The sequence below is a fragment of the Lonchura striata genome, chromosome 4, assembly GCF_046129695.1.
Source record: "Lonchura striata isolate bLonStr1 chromosome 4, bLonStr1.mat, whole genome shotgun sequence".
Taxonomy (NCBI): domain Eukaryota; kingdom Metazoa; phylum Chordata; class Aves; order Passeriformes; family Estrildidae; genus Lonchura; species Lonchura striata.
In genome coordinates this window covers 52,042,882-52,058,422 of record NC_134606.1, presented here as the reverse complement: position 1 = coordinate 52,058,422, position 15,541 = coordinate 52,042,882, and the positions used below count along the sequence as shown (strand labels likewise).

The window sequence follows — 15,541 nt, the reverse complement described above, 5'->3', positions numbered from 1 at the left end:
TTTGTTGTCAGGCACTAGGAATGCTCTACAGAGCCCTTCATCATGCACCTGAGGAAACTGTGTTTCCCTCAATAACTTTAGATGACCAATAGGTTATCTAAAAATAATATTCCCAAAAGTCCTTTTCATTTCTGAAGATAATTTTTCTTCATGAGAACCTCTGTTCATGACAGCTGAGGTTTCTTTTTATGTTACTGTCAGTAACTTCAATGTTCCTGCCATCTGAGGACAGAAAAGACTGATATAAAACTATATTGTAAATTACTTGTTTCAGAAGTGTTCATGAGTCCTGAGCTTCTGTTATTTTACTCTTAATTGTATCTTTCATATCTGACTTTGCACTGTGTGCATTTAAAAGCACATACATACAACTAAAACATGGTTAAGTGGAAGGGTCACACAGGTGATTGCTTTCTTGAATTCCACTGTTCTGCTTTTGATCCCAAACTAAAACTTCCTCACACTGTATGCAGCTGTGTTCACAGTGAAACATATACATGTGTACTCTGTAAGAGTTTGTCCTGCAAGGAATTAGCAGCCAATGTCAAACACTCTGACAGAAAACATTATAAATCACAGAATCAACATGCAATTGCACACTGACAAGAATCTCATTGAGTCTTATTTCATGCCAGAAAGTATCAACCAGAATTGACTGCACAAATAACTCAACAAAATCTATTCTAAATTTTCAGTTTCTGCTTTTCAAAAGAACAAAACAGCCTTGAAGATAATTTGATAATGTCCAAATATCTGGTGACTGAAAAATTGAGTCTCACAAGGAGCTGTTTGAAAATAAAAGTCTGTTTATGGTCATAAGTAGAGCTGTAAATCTACAAGTGGAGCTGTGGCAGTGGTTGGGCTGCCTGTACTTCTCATGTATGTGTAGTTTATTTAGTGTTTATCACTTTTAGTGATACAGCCCCCAGCTGCAGATTTTACCAAAGCCCAAATGTGTGACATTTGGCCTTTCACAGATTTTTCTTAAAACCAAATAAAGTATTTAATTAGCAGAGGATTATGGGGGAGGCAAAATAAATTATAAATTCTGGCTGCTAGAAGGACACTACAAATAGTTATGCTAATGCTTCCCTTTTGATCTCTTTACAGATTACAAACCTGTATATATATGATACTGTCCTCCTGCTGGCAAATGCCTTTCATAAGAAGCTGGAGGACAGGAAGTGGCACAGCATGGCCAGTCTCACCTGCATCAGGAAGAACTCTAAACCCTGGCAAGGAGGACGATCAATGTTGGAAACCATCAAGAAGGTACTTTTTCCCTGTATTTCCTCATCTTTGATTTCTAAAATACTGACATTAGGTAGTATTTCCTCCTGAGGTGCATATTACTCTTATCAGTAGAGCTTTTATGTATTCACAGTTCCCAAATGGAGGGACTAGTTATTTGGCTTGGGTGGGTTGTTGGTTTTTTCCATGTCATAGTAATCATACTGAAATAAAGCCAATTTTTGTTTACCAAAACTACTGAAACAGTTGGATGTTCAAGGAAGAAAAAGTGTCAAAGGTGAACAAGTGTCACTGTTGAAGAAGTTTCACAGGTTAGGAAGCAAAGAAAATAAATTTACGATTTTGTTTGTAAAAGAAAAGAGAAAAAATTGCAGTATTGCACTTGGGTAATGTTCTGCAGAATTTTCCATTACACTGCCTTTGATGTTAATAAAGTGAAATCATAGAAATGGGAGCAAGGAAACCACTAAATTATCTAGGCTATATTCTGCCACCACAAAACCATCCCTGTAACTGCAGGCACACAGTTTGTGGTAATTGGGGTGTGGCTGTGGCCAGCCTCATCCCCAGTGGGCTACAGCTGTGAGCAGCAGGTGAGCAGCACTGACAGCAATGAGCCATGGAGAGCCCAGGGGCACTGACCATCACCAGAGGGAGCAGAGGGCACACAGGTGCCACGCAGGAACAGGGGGGTATGAAAGGTTGGGCTGAAGAACAAGGCAGACACTTGAAGCCTTCTGATGTGATGTTGCTCTATATGAGTTAATGCTTGAAGCTTTCTGGAATGTTTGGTGTTACTCTGTGTATTGTGGCCATCTCAACTGCAGCACAATGGTGACCCTGATGTGATTTGGGATTGGGCTGTAGGACAAGGTACAGCTGGAGATGGAGCCCAGAGTAGCCTTGAGAGCAGTGAGGAGACACTGGTTAGTCCAGACCAAACTGATCTGGACACCTGGGGCACGAGTAAGCTGCTAGGAATAATGGGAAATAAGTGTTTTTTCTATCTACATAGAAAGCTTTGTTGATAAGGTATTAAGACTACTAACTATGCCCTTTGTCATGTTTTACTATGGGCAAAGTCACAAGATTTTAAGACAGATGCAAGTACTGCTTTTAGTGTTAGAACATAGAAAAAAGTTAGAGAAAGACTATAGGATGTAGTATCAAAAGGGGACAAGGCAGCTGCAGATTTGGCTACTGTGTAGAGATTGCTCTATGAAACTTTAAAAGAATAAGAAACAGAGCAGGACAAGAAAGGCTTACGGTGACCAACTAACACGACAATAACTATAAAAACAACAAAAGAAGTTATTAAAGCAACAGTGGGAGCTGGGGAGAGAGTTGCTCTTTTTCCATATAGTGTGTTTGTTTAGTAGTGAAACATGTATATTGTGTTTGTAAATTACAACTATTAATCTTTGATTAGACATAAGTGTAAAAGTTTATGTTTCATAAGCATAAGTGCACTCAACAGATACTAGAATTCAGTGGGTGCCTACTCCTGGCATTCAGCCTGTGTTTGATAACACCCCTCAGAGCACCAATGGAATTATACAGTTGTTATTCTTGTGTGTTACCTTATAAAGTTGTACAACTACATGTAATATAAGTTTAGGGAGTGAATTAAGGTCAGTGCACAGATACATTCCAGAGTTAGTAGAGCCTACACAGGAGATACTTATACCACATTTGCTATTTCTTCTACAAGGTACCTGTAGAGAGATGGTAAACATGGCATTTCTTTAAAAGGACAAAAAGGGGAATTGTGGCCACACAGTTTGTGGTAATTGGGAATGGAGCTGCTATTGAACCTTATACCAAATGGGCTGGAGCTGTGAAAAGAAGGTGAACAGCATTGAAGGTAATGAGACCTGGAGTGCCCGGGTGCACGGACCAGTCACAAAGGAATACAGAGGGCACGCAGGTGCAATGCATGTAAGATGAAGGATATAAAAGATTGCACTCAAGAGCAATAAAGGGCAGATGCTTGAAGCCTTCTGAAGTGGTGTGAAACTGTGTATTGTGGCTGTCTCAGCTGTAAAGTGTAAGTCCGATACAGCTTTATCCAAAGTCACTGCTTCCCTATGATTTTTATTTCCGACCTTCTCCAAGATGCTTTTCCTCTTCTTCAGTCTTTAAAGATAATTTCTCTTAGTTATTTCCTTTCTTCATTATGTGTACAGCCTCCATATACTTACGGAAATATTGCAGCCTTCCAGGTCAATATTTAGTCAATACAAATAGGCTGAGAGTTTGCCATTCCCTGTAAGTTTTTGCCTCATTTTCTTTATGTTATTGATGTCTTTCATAAAACTGCCTCCTCATATCTCTGTATAAACTTCCTGGTAATGCATACTTATATTTAAAGTGTTGGTGTTGTAAATGCAGAAGGAAAATAGGACAGTAAAAAAAATTAAAATGGTGTTTTGTTTATTACTTTCACCACAGGACATAAAAATAATTTAAAATATAATGTTGTCTTGAGAAGTTGCTATTCTGCATTAGGTATTTATCTCTACAAGAAATTATGAAGATGCAGGCAAAATGTAAGACTCCTTTGAACGCTTATATTTTACCCAGTCCCAGGTCTGCATTACCTCCAAAATGATAGTTCAAGGATTTCCTTAGTATCTTTTTCCACTTTCCATTCTAACAGTTTGAATTCATGAGACTGCAAGAATAATCCAGGATACATTTCTTATTCAGGGGTAGGATAGGTCTTTAAGGGACTCCAAACTGAATTGCTCTTAACCTATCATAGCAATTTCCAATTCACATGCGGAGTCCCATGTATTTTGACCTATGATTCAGGCAAGTCTGTTTCTCTTCTTGCCTTGGATTTTGTAAATACCGTTGCACACTTTTCCATTTAAATGGCCAGGAGAATTATGAAAGCATTCAAAACGGCAGGAGCAAGTGTAAATTCCAGAGTTGTTGTTAGCTTGCTAAAACTGAATCAAATGCCAAAGAAATTCCTGATCTGTGCAGCTAACCATGCTTCTGTCCTGTCACTTTTGGATTTCTCTGCTATTTCAGTTAGATAGCTTTGATAAGAAACTATTTTATTGGTGTAAATCGAATAACCCAAATACTCCTTACATTGCATTGTGCTGACAGAAATTAAAAATTAATTTCTAGAAGTGACGTGCTAAAATTGAAAGTAAAAATTTAATCCAAATGAAATACAGAAATTTTCCTCTGTGTGGATGTCAGTAGCATTTCAATTCATAGGCAGAGGAAAGCTAAAGATTGCAGCTGAGAGGTGGAATTGGACAAAACCAGGAATTCTGCTTTAGTTTTGTGCCTCACTTTCTCTTTTCTTTCACTAATGCACTTATTTAGAAAATCTTGGGATCACAGTTGTGTACTTTTGAAATTACAAATTTGGCACTGATGAATGCCTGATGATGTATCAGAAAAACAATAAAATCCAAAAGTAATGAAGGGAAAAAAAGCTCCCAATTAATATCTCTTTCAGAGAATTCTTCTCTTTCCCATCTTGCCTTATTCTTTAAACTTCTTTTCTCTCCTATTGTCCTGGTGAATCCTCTAAAATCAACTGAATTCTTTTTTTTTTAAAGTGTAACAGTTTTAATTTTGAAAGAAAACAGATGAAAGTTACCAAGTGGTATTTAAATAGTTTCCAAATTAAAAGTTTCTCATTTTCATTTTGAAATCACCATATCATAGTAAGATACTGATATAATTCAGGGTGAAACTACATTTGCAGATTTCTTAAATACTCCTGGAAAAAGAACTTCCATCCTCTGCAACACCTTAATTCACCCTTCATGTTGATCTGTACTGGAGAGCTGAAATAATCATCTGGTCTCTGGTTGTCCCTCCTCACAGTGTAGCTTCACTAGGAGTCAAATTATACTCAAGTATTTACGGTTTTGAAGGGGAAAAGAGTTGAGAATTTTTCTGAAAAGATTGAGAAACAGGAATATCTGGTAGTGTTTTAGCTGCAGAGGGAGACCCTTCTTTCATTTCTGGAGGGGGAAATAAGAAAAGAGGTGGGAAATCTTTATTAAGCTACTCATTGAAGAAGGTAAGAGAAAGGAATGCTGATATTAAACCTACAGCAGCAATTGTTAAATTTGTTACCCCAAATTTGTTACCCCATTTACAGTGGTAAATAAACTGGTTTCTTTTTAGTTAATGAGCTAGTAAAGGGCAGTGGGCAATGAGAGGAAATTAGTTTCCAACATTTCTTAAAATTTTTAAAAAAGCAGTCTAAATCATTCCTTATTGTCATTTGTTACTTTTCACTGCTGAGCATTTGGCTCATGCATCACTATTTCTACAAACATCTACAAAAGAAGTTTTTTTCTTTGTGAATTCAGCTGATTGGACAAAGCCTAAAGAAAACATTTTAAGCCCACCACAATTCTTTAAATCTAATATCTGCTCCTGCTCATTCTGGAACTGAATAAACAGTTAAATTCATCAGGAAATACAATCCTTCTAATTAATTTGGCCAGCTCCAGCAATTAGTTTAAATTCACTTTTGTAATAGGAGCTACCCCTAAATATATGCTCACTTGTTTATTTCTCAGTAAAGCTATTTCACAGTTGAAGGAATAAGTATCACAAGAAAATATTTCTTTTTTGGGAAAAATTAATCTTCCCGAGTAGCCTGGGAATAAATATAAGTAGGATTATAGGGAGGATCAAATCAGCAAGATGGCATCAAGTTTCTGCATATGCCTTTTCTCACATGTCTCGGGGCACTTCCCAGTCACATTTGTTTAGCTCACTAACAGCAAAGTTTTAGTGCTAGCAGTAACACAGAGGCTGATCCTTTCTGGAAAATGAGTGGTACCTCTTGCTGTTTCATGAATCATAGGTGGAATTGTCAACTAGCTCTGGTCTCAGAAATCTCAGTGACACTCGGTGGTGACATGCAAAAAAGACAGCAGGTTGTTTTTTGGGTAGTAGACTGGATTGTGCTAGTTGAAAACTCAACAATGTTCTCAGAATCAGACTTTTTAAAGAATAAAATGTGAAATGTATATTTACTGATTATAGCATTTTTTTCCTGCCTATAGCAGGATATAGCCTATTTTTTATCCTAAATTGCAAAATAACTGGTACCTGAAGAAAAAAGAGGACATTTGAACAGAAGCTGAGGGCAAGTACAATATTTTATAGCTGGTGATTGGCAAGCTGACATTCCCAAGTGAGGTCCTGACTGCTAGGTAAAAAGTGCTTTCTTCAGGGACTTACAGTATAATAGTGCCTGAGCATATATAAACTGTAGTTTATCTTGCCAGTCTAGATGGGACTCAAGTAGGCTTTAATTATATAGCCAAGCTTTATAACAGCCCTGCAAAACCCAGAGCAGTGATCAGAATCATAAGTAAAACATTTTTGGCCTAGCAACTGACATTTCACTCTTCAGTTTCATGTGTGTCAGGAAATTGCATGGTCACAGCTGAACCTCAGAAGAATTTGAGAAGGTAGATAACAAATATGTCTTCATTCTTCCCCAAATAGCATTGTTTCTGTGAGTTAAATGGAATGAAAATTTTCTTTTACTCTTCTTTAGTGGTAATCATGGCTATCATGATTACCACTAAAATGATTTGGTAAAATCTCATCAGGAAGTTGCTCCATCAGTAGCTGTCATACAGATGGTCATTTCCTCCGTGATCCCCTTCCATGATGTACTAGCACAGGGATAAAACACGCGCTGTAAATCAAGTGGTTCAGACAGATCCATACTGTGGAAAGCTACTCACAAAAATTGGAGCAGCATCTTGAAAATCTTCCCAGGTGATATCCTGCTCCCCTCTGTCAGCCTTAAGCAACACCCAGAGTTGCGTGAGCCTTGTGGAAAGGCTGTGTGGGACAATGAGGAGCAGTAGAGAGCAATAACAGGATTGCACGGCCTGCAGGTCCAACAAGATCAGTCCCAGACAGGGAGGAGAAACCAAGACCTCCAAGAAATTTGCTATAAATCTAGTAGTGTTTCTATTATACAGGTGGTTCTTTGCTGTTTTGTCTTTCTGCCTCTTGCCTTCCCAAGCTGGCAGCATCCCCATTCTAATGGGAGCTCCTGTTTTCATATCTACACAGTCTAGAAGAGGAAGCTCTGATTGAGACATTCTTTAATGTAAAGTTTTCAAAGAATGGTAGATGACCACAGCAATGTTATTTCTAATTTATCTACTGTAGCAAAGATTCGATTCCAAACAAATAAAGCTGATGGACCTGGAGTTTGTATCTTGCTCTGACAATTGCAGCCGCTGAAAAATCAAGTTAAACAAACTTATACAAAATTTCTGGATTGAGATCAAATTCCAAAACATCTTAGATAATTCTGTTAACCTGTACTGTATGTAAGGGGACATATTTCCAAAGAATTCTGTGTTTTCTAAAGAAATTGATCAATTACTTCAAGTATATTTGAGGTTAAATGATTATTTTAATTACTTTTAATCCTATTTACTCAAATAAGGACAAAGGTTATAAAAATAATTTTTAAAGTTTGATAACATTTTATATTACTATCTAAAGTCCCAAAAAAAACATTTACATTTTATCTCCAGGCTCCTTAAAGTATTGGGACTGGTCTCAGTCTGGAAAAGAAGTCACTTAAATTTTCTAGATTAAAAATCCTGTATTCTTCCTTTCTATTTTCTGCTGTACAAAGCATCTGTGTGAAGAGATTGTAATGGTTTTTTTGTTGAATATTTCCTTTCTTTTCCCACTTTGCTCTGAAGTTTTCCCTTCCTTTTTCCAGGTCCTGCTTATGGCTCACTTGAAACCATGGTGCTGCTCAGGCCAAGCTATAACAGTTTAATTAATTTTCAGACTTTACCTACCTCAGACCCATAGGTTTATTAACCAGTGTGAGGGAAAGTTTTAGGAAGCAATATAGGAAATAACAAGTATAATATAACCAAATCAGTATCTGGTAAGCTGTTCAGATGGAGGCTTTGAGCAATCAGCTGGATATCCCAATTCTTACAGTTCTCTGCCACTTCACAGGCATTTCTCCATCTTGTGTTCTGTGAAACTGTGCCTTAGGTATTCAAAAAAATAGATAAGAATGTATGAGAGAACAGGTATATGGAGTAGGTTTCTGCTTCTGGTCTATGAGTAGGATAAAGTCAAAAAGTTAGAGAAAAAGGTTTATATTTGTGTAACTTGGTTATTTACCAAAGGATATCTTCAAGTGATTTTGTGGGTAAACACAAGTTCACTGTCTTTACTCTGAACCAGCCAGAGGTGTACAAACCCCAATCTAAGAGCCACAAAGGTCTGGTTATTGCAGGATGGTAGTCAAAAAGTAATCAGAGTGTCTTTCTAAGCACAACATTTGTTGAAATTGTCTGGTTTGCAATTGCCGGTCTTCCTGCAAATGTCTGTTTAGATGTACACTTAATCAGGATATTGGCTTTTTTGTTTTCTTTTTTAAATTTATTTTTGTTCTAGTACAGAATAAAAGAAGTAAATACCAAAGAAATAAAATATTATGGAAAAATATCTTTTAAAATCGTGAAATATGTATATGCACTACACAAAATAATTATTAGTTTTAACTGTAAATGGCACTCATAAATAATTGTATTATTGTAATATTTATATTATTATTTTAATATATCGTTATTTATGTATTATTCCCTGAAAGTGCTAGTTTCTAGTAATCTAGTAAATTCTAAAAGTATCATCTCAATGATTAATTTCATTACTTCTGTTATAATCACAGTAGTGTTTTATAAAAGTAGGAGAACATTCTGTTATTTCACAGCAATCTGCAATGGAGATGCAAATTTTGTATACCTTCCTGGATTTTGTCCAGACTGAAGATGTAAGAATAGAGTTTTCAATATCATGATTCAGCAAGGCTCATGTGCTTAGCTAGGTAGTTTATATTGCAAGTTTTTTCAGTTTAAATAGAAAAGTTACTGAGTAAAACAGCAATCACAACTGCAAAGTTATTGCCTTATGTTCTGGGGAAAAACTGTGCATTTCATAGGGTTTTACAGCAGAGGCAGATTTTTTTTTTTTTTGTGCATTCTTAAAATATTTTTTACAAGTTCACTTGGGGTTTTTTTGAGAGCGAGGCCTAAACATCAAATTTTCCCTCAATCTGTAAACTGAAGAAATTTTTGAAGAGTAAAGGTTTTCATTATCAGCATTTCACATGGCTCTGTTGATTTTATAGTTCAGGTCATCATAGTTCTTATACAAAGATGAAATGTGTGTCATGTTGAATTAACTCTGAAATAGATTTTGTATGGCTGTGGCATGTGTAGCCCTTTCAACTCTAATTATTTGTGGGGATTATTCACTCCAGTGTTTCATCTCTAGTATTTTAACCCCTTCCAGCAAAACTATAAAAACCTTAAAACAAGCTTAAAGTGATACTGCGTTGTTGCCCATGTCATGTACTTTTAGTAAAGGATAATTGGGAGGAAAAAGAAAAATCACTGCATTCAGCTAAACCTTGAATGAATCCCTTCTTCATATGTGCAGCTCATATATGTTGAGCTCAAAAAGCAAGCAACTTCATTTAAACCTCATCCAGCCCTCATGGGGAAATCTTTCATGGAGGAGAAACATTTGAGGGGAAAAAGATCAACAAACATAACTAATTTTTGTGCAATTTTTTCTATGTATTTGTGTTTAGTTTTTCTTTCACTAAACTACTTTGCAAAAAAGCTACTTTTTTTTCTAAATTTGTTGGCATTAAAGTGTCAATGCATACATGCTGATGGGTCCAAGAACAAAAACTGGAGTGCAAATACACTAAGAGAGAGACTATTGCTAGTATTGCATCTGCTTAGCTTTGCTGAGTTTAAGTCTTCTGTGAAGAACTTCATTATGATGCAGGAATAATTTAAGCTTCAGAATTTTTAGTGAACCATGGTCTTTGGAAAACTATCCTACTTCTAGTAGTTACCTATATATTCTGCATAGTTAGTACATGAAGGCCTTTGAGAAACAAAAGGCTATTACAATTACCCACTTAGAAATTTTCAGTTGATTTTCCCTTTTTTTTCCAATAGGGTGGAGTGAATGGCTTGACTGGAGAATTGGAATTTGCAGAAAATGGGGGGAATCCTAATGTGCATTTTGAAATTTTGGGGACAAACTATGGAGAAGATCTTGGCAGGGGCATCCGCAAGGTAAGGCTACATATATTCAAATATTACTGTTTTTTTTCAAAACCTTTCTTGTCTTCCATGGCAGATAACATGGTGTTCTGTGTTGTTAAAGGAGTAAGACATAGGAGAAAAGCTTTGAACTTTTTGATACTCATCTATTTCATTATTTCAAATAGGTCTTGGAGCAGGTTGTGCTAATGAAGATACCATTGGTAATGCAGAATGTGTTAAGCTGCTGATGGACTCTCCCAAAAGAGCAGTGAAAGCTGTTGATTTTAACCCTTACAACCCCTGTACAAAATAGCAAATCGTACATTGAATTATGTTTAGAGCATCCAGATTGGTCCCTCATACTTGGTCAAAGTGGGATGCTCCACCTGCTATATGATTAAAATTCATAGCTATGGAAAGAGAAATTCTCTTGTAGAAAAGATAAAATTTCTATAGCTTCTTCATGAAATAAATACATGGTATTTTAAAAGGAGTTAACTTTTACAGAATAAATTAATGTTATGCATTCAGCTGCCAGACACAGTCCAAAGACTTGGACTTGGGTTGCTACAGAAAATGGCGTATATGTCCAGAAGAATTACTCTTTCTTGGTGTTTGAGTTTTGCCAGTTTAAAACTAAATTTAAGTCCTGTGTGACTAATGGTGGAAACATCTCTCTATTTGCAATTAATATCCTTAACTTTGAACAACTGCTCATCTGGTATGGCAAAAATCATATGGCACTTGACAGGTAAACAAAATGCTAATAGGCTTTTCCAGGAGCAACTCTCCTTCAAAGACAGACTTCCTGAAAAACACCAAGACCTCTTCATGAAGTATATCACATAATACTGGGTTTTGTATGGGAGGAACATGAAGTGATTGAAAGGAATTGAATTTTCTTAATATATGTAAACTGGGTCCATGTGTCAGTGTCACTTCATGATGAAGGGCATCATTTGTCTGCATACCTTCTCGAGCAACAGATAAGTACTCTGAAAGAAGGAAGTGGTAACTAAGAAGTCTAAATTTTCTAAAAACTGAACTTTTTCCTCCACTATTCATCAGAATTGTTATTCTGTTTGTGTTTTTTCATCTCTTGTCAATATTCTAATGTACACATGGGCCTGTAGTTATGTCACCTTGAGCAGAGGTCCTGACAGATGCGTCAGAAAGAGCTGGATCTGGTTGATATTTAGAGGTACCTTACAGAGATGATGGAGGTACTCACAGAGAGTCTTTGGAAACCAGAATGTTGGATAACTCCTTATTCCCTTAAATTCTGTCTGTTTCAACATATTTTGATTTATTTTCTGTGCTATGCACTGAGGAGCTATTTATTCTTTAGAGCTGCCATCCTAAGACAAATCTGTGTCTCTTTATTTAATTTATTTGGTTGACTTTGACTGGGGCTTTTTGACTTCAGGCCTGTCTAGGTGAATGTCTGAGTGAAGTGCTGAGTTGTGTTCTTTCATTCCCAAAAAGATAGAAGAGTGTTGCTTTCGGGGGTTCCTTGCTGCTGTCCCCCGTCCCTCCCCGGCCCCCCGGGACCCTCCGGCTAACTGTCCCCTCCGGGGACCGGGGTTTGCCGTGGTCCCGCTGCCCTGGGCTTACCGGGCAGCGGCTGGGTTAGCACGGTCCGAGCGGCAGCGTTGCCTCGGTCGCTGCTAGGATTCGAGATAAAGAGACCCAGAGAGACCAATGCTATGCTTGTCCAGAGAGATTGTATTGCTTGAACCATAGTAGGGACCAAAGGCCCCGGGCTATTGCCCAGATACAGTTTTTATACAGCAAAATAAGAGATAAGGTCTAAACAATGGAGACACTGTCCAGCTAAGGCACATCAGAACCACCCCAGGGGCCAGGTCCAATGGGAACTGCTCAGGGGTGGAGAGAAAGGGGTCTACAGAGGAGTGCTGAAGCGGGACTTTCCCGAAACAGTGGAGCATACATAAATGTATCTTTTCCCTCAGTTTACCATTCCCAAGGCCTTTCTAAAACAATGGGGCATACATCAATGTATCCTTTTCCTCAGTTTACCATTCCCAAGGCCTTTCTAAAACCTTCCTCCACACTACCATGCCAGCATGATAGCAACAAAAGAGAGACTCACGGAAAGATCTTGGAAATATAGAAATACAAAAAAATTCCTGGCTGTTCTAACTCTTTTTTGATGGTGTATTTTAGAATTGTAGTATTAACTTAAGCTGTAGTAGAATTTGATTTTAAAACAGATACTAATGACTGTGGGCACACCTAACTTGTGTAATACAGTGGGGTAATACAAACAGGCTTTTTGAACCTTCCTTGTTTACTCTTTATGATAGTTCAAGAACAAAGAGAAAGTCACTGTCTTTGGAGAGAAATGGATGTGAAGTTGGTCAAAGAGAACAGAGCTTTGCTCTGACTATAATTAGAAGATCAAACTCTAGCATCATACAACCCTGTTGAGGAGAAAAGCAAAGTTTAAAATTAAGATACTAAAAGTATGAGCTTTTTGCATTCACCAAGATAAGCATTTAAAATTGAATATAGATATTACAAGAAAATTTTCCTCTTGAAAAAGATAGTAAATGCTTCTCTGTAGAGTTTTCTTATGCACTGCAGCTGTTTAAAAAGAAGAATGGGTCCAGAGGAGAACAGATCAAAAGTTTCAATTTTTTTTCCTAAACAGCACTTAACAATCCAGAGAAACCTTTAAAAAGAGGTGTACAGGAAAAAATTTCCTTAAAAAGAAATTTCTGTATATATTGTGAGAATGTGATAGTTATTCTCAGAAGTTAAAAAAAAAAAAAATCCAATAATTATTTCAAGTTTTTGCAAAAAAAATGAATAAGAAAACAATTTAAAATTTATACAGTATTTCTAGTCAATATCACAGTTAAAAAAACAAGGTAGGTTTCTTAAAACTCACTTTAGAGACAGAGAAGAAAATTTTTAGGGGGTTTTGTTATTTGACAAAAATTTAGATCTTTTATCTTGGATTAGGATTTACTTTACAGTGTATGAGCTACTACTTCTGGAAGCAAATCACATTAATTACAGGAGTCAGATATATTTCTGTTAACTACACTAATTAAAGTACACTTCAGATTTTCACATATTTAGTGATCTGACTGCAGAACTACCTAAGATTTTTATTTCTCAACTCTAGTAGAAGCAGCTGCAATTAGCAGACTGACTGAAATTTCTAAGCTAATGCATCTTCCCTAATCAACATATTTTCAAGTACTTTTATAGGAGATAATGAAGGGTAAAATCATTACAAAAGGCCTATTGAAGTCATTGGGACCAGAGATTCACATCAAGTGAATTGTATAAAGAATTGTTCTTTTGTTTTCCTGAGGAACAGTCAATTGATTTTAATAAAGCAAATAAGATTTTAAAACACATTTTAATTTCTCAAGAGTCCAAATTCTGCTTGAAATCTGTTCTATTTGGATTCTGGAGTCATTTACACTTCTGCAAAGTTCACTTATATTCATCGTTGATTATTCCTAGGACTCAAAACAAAAAGCAAATAATTTAGGATACACCAAGAATTCCTGTTTATGTTTAGTTTATTTGGTCAAATTAAGTCATGTATCTAGGAAAAACTATGTTCACATCTCCTCTTTCACCTTTCATGGGCTGTCATACCTGAAAAGCAGTGGTAGAATCCCTGTGAAAGGTCATTGTACTGAGTTTCGTCACCTAGTGACAAGTTAGAAAATCCTGGAGTGGGATTTGCCTGAAACAGCAATTTTGTACCCTCATGACTGCAAATGTTATCCATCACCTTGCAGACCACAGATCAGTTAACCTGCACTTCTTGCCAGAGCCAGGTACTTGGAGTAATACACTCAGATTGCTGCCAGGTAGTGATTTTATTGACACCAGTGGTATTACAACCCCAAAGGAACTGAAGAAAAACTCTCGCTTTTACACATCATGCTGTGGCTTGCATTTGTGCAGATGTACTTATATTCAGTGGGACACATGGGTGTATTTCTGACATTTCTCTGTTGGCATTTGTCTGTTGGTATTTGACATTTGAGTATGTATTCTTTGACATTTAAATTTCAGTGCAATACTTTTATCTATACTGCTGAAATAAAAGCTGCCATTCCCGTGAATATCCATCCAACAAACAAATGAACAAAAGGAAGTTGATAGCTCTGAGTGCTGTCTTACATCTTAGTGGTGTAGAAAAGAGCACTGCATAAATAAAGCAGTTTTCATGTTTCTTACGGTGCTCCTTGTAATTCAGAATGGGCTCATCTTCAAAGGCTTTGGTTCAACATTTGATGTTTAGAGGACTTTCTTTCTGTTCCCACACTGGTTTTCTTACCAGGTGGGCATTTGAAGATCTTGATGTGTTGTGCTTTACCTCCCTATCCATATTAGCATACACCCACCTCCTGTATGTTTCTCTTCTCTTCTGAAGATGTTTTAGGTTATTTCCTCCCAGTAAGGGAGCAAGATGATGTACCAGGCTATTGAATCAATTCCTGTTTGCTTGTCCATGTCAATGGTTTCCTTTGCATTCAAGACAGCTAGAGGTGCCTTGGAGGAAGGATAGAGCTGTGAGCATGCAGGGCAACAGGTAGACTTGGTGGGGCACCAGGGTAACCCAGGATGCTTTGAGCCATCTGCATTTGTCCATTAGGATTGTAGGGTTCAGTCCTAAATCATTTTGATTTGATTGTCTTAAGGAGGAAATACTGTCTATTTTGATCCAAGGGAGATCTGTGGCGCCAAGCATCTTGAGTGAAAGGGATTGAAACCTGTCTAAAATTGTTCCTCTCTGCTTCTGCCAGTGCAAGTGGCAGAAGACTCCCTGTGGAGTCAATGCATGCAGCTGTTAATTTCACAGACTATTAAAGGTTAACACTTTGTAGTTATGCTATTTGTTCAGAGATGGGAAAACTGGTTTGCATTTTTTCATTCTATTAAAATAATTGCTATTTCCACTTCATCTGAAAACACTTGTTGATCACAGTAGTGGTATTTCTTTCTAATACACTATTATTTTTCTTACACTTGCATCACAGAGCAATGTTCCAAGCACATATTTTGATCTTCAGGAAGTTGATTTCCATTCTTATAAAGTTAAAACTGATTTTCTGCATCCATTATTTCATATTCCGTTTTTTTGCCCTTAGGCAGAAAAAGCAGTTATACAGCTCTGCCAATAC

At 36.9% G+C, this 15,541-nt stretch overlaps 1 protein-coding gene across 3 annotated transcripts in view; it reads left to right on the top strand.

Annotated features, from left to right (window-relative positions):
- Nucleotides 1-15,541, top strand: part of GRID2 (glutamate ionotropic receptor delta type subunit 2) — a 680,704-nt gene that overhangs the window by 474,361 nt on the left and 190,802 nt on the right. For all 3 annotated transcript variants that reach the window (XR_004148251.2, XM_021550296.3, XM_021550297.3), the window contains exons 7-8: nucleotides 1,111-1,272; nucleotides 10,275-10,394. Coding sequence is in view for 2 of the 3 variants with exons in the window: in XM_021550296.3 (XP_021405971.2) it covers nucleotides 1,111-1,272; nucleotides 10,275-10,394 (282 nt within the window). In the remaining variant the exon portion in view is untranslated. The remainder of the gene's footprint in view (nucleotides 1-1,110; nucleotides 1,273-10,274; nucleotides 10,395-15,541) is intronic.